The sequence below is a fragment of the Cynoglossus semilaevis genome, unplaced genomic scaffold, assembly GCF_000523025.1.
Source record: "Cynoglossus semilaevis isolate Cse_v1.0 unplaced genomic scaffold, Cse_v1.0 scaffold1525, whole genome shotgun sequence".
Classification (NCBI taxonomy): Eukaryota; Metazoa; Chordata; class Actinopteri; order Pleuronectiformes; family Cynoglossidae; genus Cynoglossus; species Cynoglossus semilaevis.
Genome location: NW_007585153.1, coordinates 37,607 through 41,752, shown reverse-complemented (window position 1 = coordinate 41,752; position 4,146 = coordinate 37,607). Strand labels below are relative to the sequence as shown.

Here is a 4,146-nt window from a genome sequence, read left to right as displayed (position 1 = left end):
TGTGGGGGGGGGGTCTGTGGGTCTGTTGAGACGGAGGTGACTTACTGTTGGTAGTCGTGTTTGCAGTAAAGTTTCCTCTCTCTGTAGTAGCAGCTGGTGCTCAGAGGCTGCTGACACACCGTGCACTGCAGACACTCCTCGTGCCACGACGACTCGTTGACTCTCATCAAGAAGCGGTCGGAGATGGGCCGCTGACACCCCTCACACACCGACGGGTGGTGGCACTCTGCCCCTGTGGACACACACACACACGGACCCGTCAGGAGGCGGCAACAGACGGCAACAGACGGCACCAGCCGAGGCCGTGGATCAGACACGGACCGTGGAGATGAGCTGTACAATTTATATATATATATATATATATATGTCTACATGTATTTATATATATATTAGTGGTGGCACAGCTCGGGGTCTCGGGTTGGAAATAAATATTAAATTATTGTCTGTATTTTAATGAATTAAATGATGATTTAGAATCAGTAGAATTAGTAGAAGGAGCGGCTGGATTTACACACACACACATATATATATATTTACAGATATATTTACAGATATATTTATATATGTGTGTGTGTGTTATATCTCCCCCTCCGTGCAGCGCATTCATTCATGAAACCTGTTCCACACACGGCAGCTCTGCCTCGGCCCGGCAGCAGCAGCGGCAGCGGCGGCGGCGGCGGCTCCGGTTCAAGTCCCTCAGTGACGTCACTTAAATATCAAAGGTAAAAAAATAATAATAATTCAGATAAAAAGAGGACCCACCGAGGAGGACTCCCAGCGTGGCCTGTCCCGACCGCAGCGGGTGATCTTCAATCTTGATGCCGTCCAACATGTTGCTCGTCTCGGACTCTTCTCCCGCGGCGCGGCGCTGCACTGACAGCCGACCTGTTGCAGAGTCCATGAGAGGAAGACGGTGAGGAGACAGTGGACAGGGGGACAGGGGACACAGGTACACGACACTCTCAGTGACACACACACACACACGCGCGCGGGCTGCAGCAACGGGACAAAGTGAAAGAACAAAAAGAACAAAAAGAACAGAAAGAACAAAAAAACTCTCTGATGCTCGGAGGAATAAAAGGAGTCTGAACCTGGGACCGGGGGCCACAGAGGGGACAGGGAGGACAGAGGGACAGAGGGAGAGAGAGTAAAGTGTCACCTGTTATCAGTCAAGAGCGACGACAGGGACGTTTTCCTCCTCCTTCTTCTTCTCCTTCTCCTTCTTGTTGTTCGACACGGGGAAAAATGAGGAAAAAATCTTCACGGCTTCACGAAGTGTTCAGAGTCAAAGTGCGACGATGTTGACAGGAAATCCAGTGAGAGCGTCGGTCGGTCGGTGTCGGTGTCGGTGTGTGTGTGTGTGTGTGTGAGTGTGTGTGTGTGCAGTGGAAGTCGTCTCTCAGTTTGAGGCTCCTGTCGCTGGAAAGTCTGAGCTCGAGATTGAAGCCGTGGATCCTCCCACTCCTGCTCGGCCACACTTCGTCTTCACTCTCCATTCACTGCCGTTGGGATGCTATTGGAGCAGAGAGCAGTCCAATAACAACACACACACACACACACACACACACACACACAGTCCACAGAGAAGAAGACAAGAGGGAAATAAGAGTTTTACACAGCACTGGAATGACCCCACAATAATAACAACAATAATAACAATAATAATAATAAAACACAGTCCATCATCATATCATTATTATCATTCATAATCTATATAAACATATAGATTTATATAGTTATTCCACAACAACAATACTTTATGATACAGTATTACTGTAGTTTTTTTTACTGCTCCTTTAAAATACAAAACAATTCAAACGCACATATATGTGTGACGTAGATAAAAATACTCCATGAAGTATTTTTTCAAATATATTCATACGTTAAATGACGATTTAATTTGATAAAATTAAATCGACATTTTGTAGTAAAAATATATAATTTTCTAATCAAAGAAAAAAAAAAATATAAATTTTTTTTTTTTTTCTGATGCTGAATTTCCAGCCAGTGAGATTTAAAGACGCTCTGTGACGTAGCGGGGCCCGGGCCACGGCTTGAACACCATCGTCATGAGCAGATATTTGCTCCCAGGTTGGAGTCGGTGTCACTGGAGTGTTTTAGTCAGACTGAGCTGTGATTGGCTTCAGGTGTGAGACCCTCTCTCTCTCTCTCTCTCTCTCTACGGCTCTCTCTCCCTGTCTTTGTGTATTGTTCCCGCTCTCCTGTTTTAACTGACGCACCTGGCGGTGATAACAGCGGCCTGTCCGAGGAGGACATCGTGTCCATCTGAGGACAACGAGCCACACAAAAATTACTGAGAAGAAAAAAATCAGGAATAGACAAAAAAAACAAAACAAAAAAACCCCGTGATTTTTTCGGTTGTTCGATGTTTTCTGCAGAATAATAAAATTAACGAGGTGATTATTATATCCTGCAGTTTTAGAAAGAAAATGTTTTTTTGTTTTTTGTTTTCTTCTTCTCCTGATCGTCTGACAAATGATCCAATCACAGAAACCGTCGAGTTCAGTCACGGCCTCGGAGCAGAAAGGACAGGATTTCAGGAGTGAACAGATTTCGATCAGACTCGTTTCTCTGCCGAGGATCGACGACGATGATGAGATGAGTGAGGAGTCAGAGCCCATGAAAAAAACAAAACCCAAAAAACCCAACAAAATAAACCCGAACAAACAGAGGTGTTGGCTGTGTTTTTAAACATAGGAAGAGACAGACAGAGAGAAATACTGATTATTCAGCAGCAAAATAAAACACGAAGAACATTATTTTTTAGTTTAAAATAACACGAAGAAGAAGAGACATTTGAACGGAGTTGTCCATAAATGTATTGTTTTAAAACAGTGTTTTTAACTCAGTTTTAGAATCAGCTGGATTTATTTATCAGCAATAATAACACCCGTCAATTATTATTAGTATTATTATTGTTATCATTTAATAATAATAATAATAATATTTTTTTTTTCACTACGACAGCGTCTCCGGGTCTGATCCCACTGTGATTCCACTCATGTTGCAGCTTCACGGCGTCCACAGAAGTCCAGCACGGACGGAGAGCAGACCGAGCACGCTGCCCTCTGTCGGCCATTGAGGGAAAAGCAGCGCTTTTGACAAAACAAAAAGTACAGAAACACCGATTAAGAAGACGTGATCAATCCACCACAGATCGGTGGGACGTGTTGTCGTGAAGTGGACCGGGTTCTACCACAGAACCCAGAGAACTTTTCACGTCATCAAAACTGTAACTAACAATGAAGACGTACTGACTAAGATGCAGAGGAGGCCGTGGTCCAGCAGGGGTCAGATGTTCTGACCCGGACAGTTTATCATCAACGGTGACAGCAGATGATTCTGATTCAACTCCACTGACGTCACTGATGACGTCACTAACTACACCTGACCTGCTCTGCTTTACTAGCTACTGTTGCTAACTACAGGCTAACTACTGGTGTCTGTAGGTGACCTACTGTCTGTGTCTGTAATGTCAGGGTCTGTCTGTGATGTCAAGGTTTGTCTGTGATGTCAGTGTTTGTCTGTGATGTCAGTGTTTGTCTGTGATGTCAGTGTTTGTCTGTGATGTCAGTGTTTGTCTGTGATGTCAGTGTTTGTCTGTGATGTCAGTGTTTGTCTGTGATGTCAGGGTCTGTCTGTGATGTCAGTGTTTGTCTGTGATGTCAGTGTTTGTCTGTGATGTCAGTGTTTGTCTGTGATGTCAGTGTTTGTCTGTGATGTCAGTGTTTGTCTGTGATGTCAGGGTCTGTCTGTGATGTCAGTGTTTGTCTGTGATGTCAGTGTTTGTCTGTGATGTCAGGGCCTGTCTGTGTCTTCTTCATCTTCACTGTTGTTAATACGACTATTTTAACCTTTTGTTTTCGCTCTGTTTCTGACTTTTGAAGTTGAACCTTATTCGTTCGCCGTCTGTGACCGTTCGCCGTCTGTGACCGTTCACCGTCTGTGACTCCAGCAGAGCCGTCGTCCACACTGCACAGTCTCTACTTCCTGTCTCCATGAAGAGACTTCAAAAACACACAGTAACGACAACAACCGGAGGATCGGTGTCAAACATCTGAACTCTTCCCAGGGTGTTTTCTAGTCTCGCCCTGGAGGTTGCGTCAGGAATTCCCCTTTAGCTGG

General features: G+C 44.7%; 1 protein-coding gene and 1 long non-coding RNA gene across 2 annotated transcripts; one reads left to right on the top strand and one right to left on the bottom strand.

Moving 5' to 3' along the window:
• Nucleotides 1-35: 35 nt before the first annotated feature.
• Nucleotides 36-1,153, bottom strand: LOC103398915 (LIM homeobox transcription factor 1-beta.1-like). The gene is made up of 2 exons (XM_008337668.3): nt 763-1,153; nt 36-232 (listed from the first exon to the last, which is right to left on the bottom strand). The coding sequence occupies exons 1-2, from the start codon at nt 899-901 to the stop codon at nt 42-44; spliced, it is 330 nt and encodes a 109-aa protein (XP_008335890.2). The 5' UTR covers nt 902-1,153; the 3' UTR covers nt 36-41.
• LOC112486588 (uncharacterized) lies at nt 873-4,130 on the top strand. Its single transcript, XR_003049091.1, has 4 exons — nt 873-949; nt 2,512-2,623; nt 2,989-3,466; nt 3,909-4,130. It is a non-coding gene; the product is annotated as an uncharacterized LOC112486588 (long non-coding RNA).
• Nucleotides 4,131-4,146: the final 16 nt, after the last annotated feature.

Coding starts and splice junctions, on each gene's coding strand:
- LOC103398915 (XM_008337668.3), bottom strand. CDS start 901: ATGGACTCTGCAACAGGTCGGCTGTCAGTGCAGCGCCGCGCCGCGGGA. Junction 233..762: donor CACGCTGGGAGTCCTCCTCG/GTGGGTCCTCTT, acceptor GTGTGTCCACAG/GGGCAGAGTGCCACCACCCG.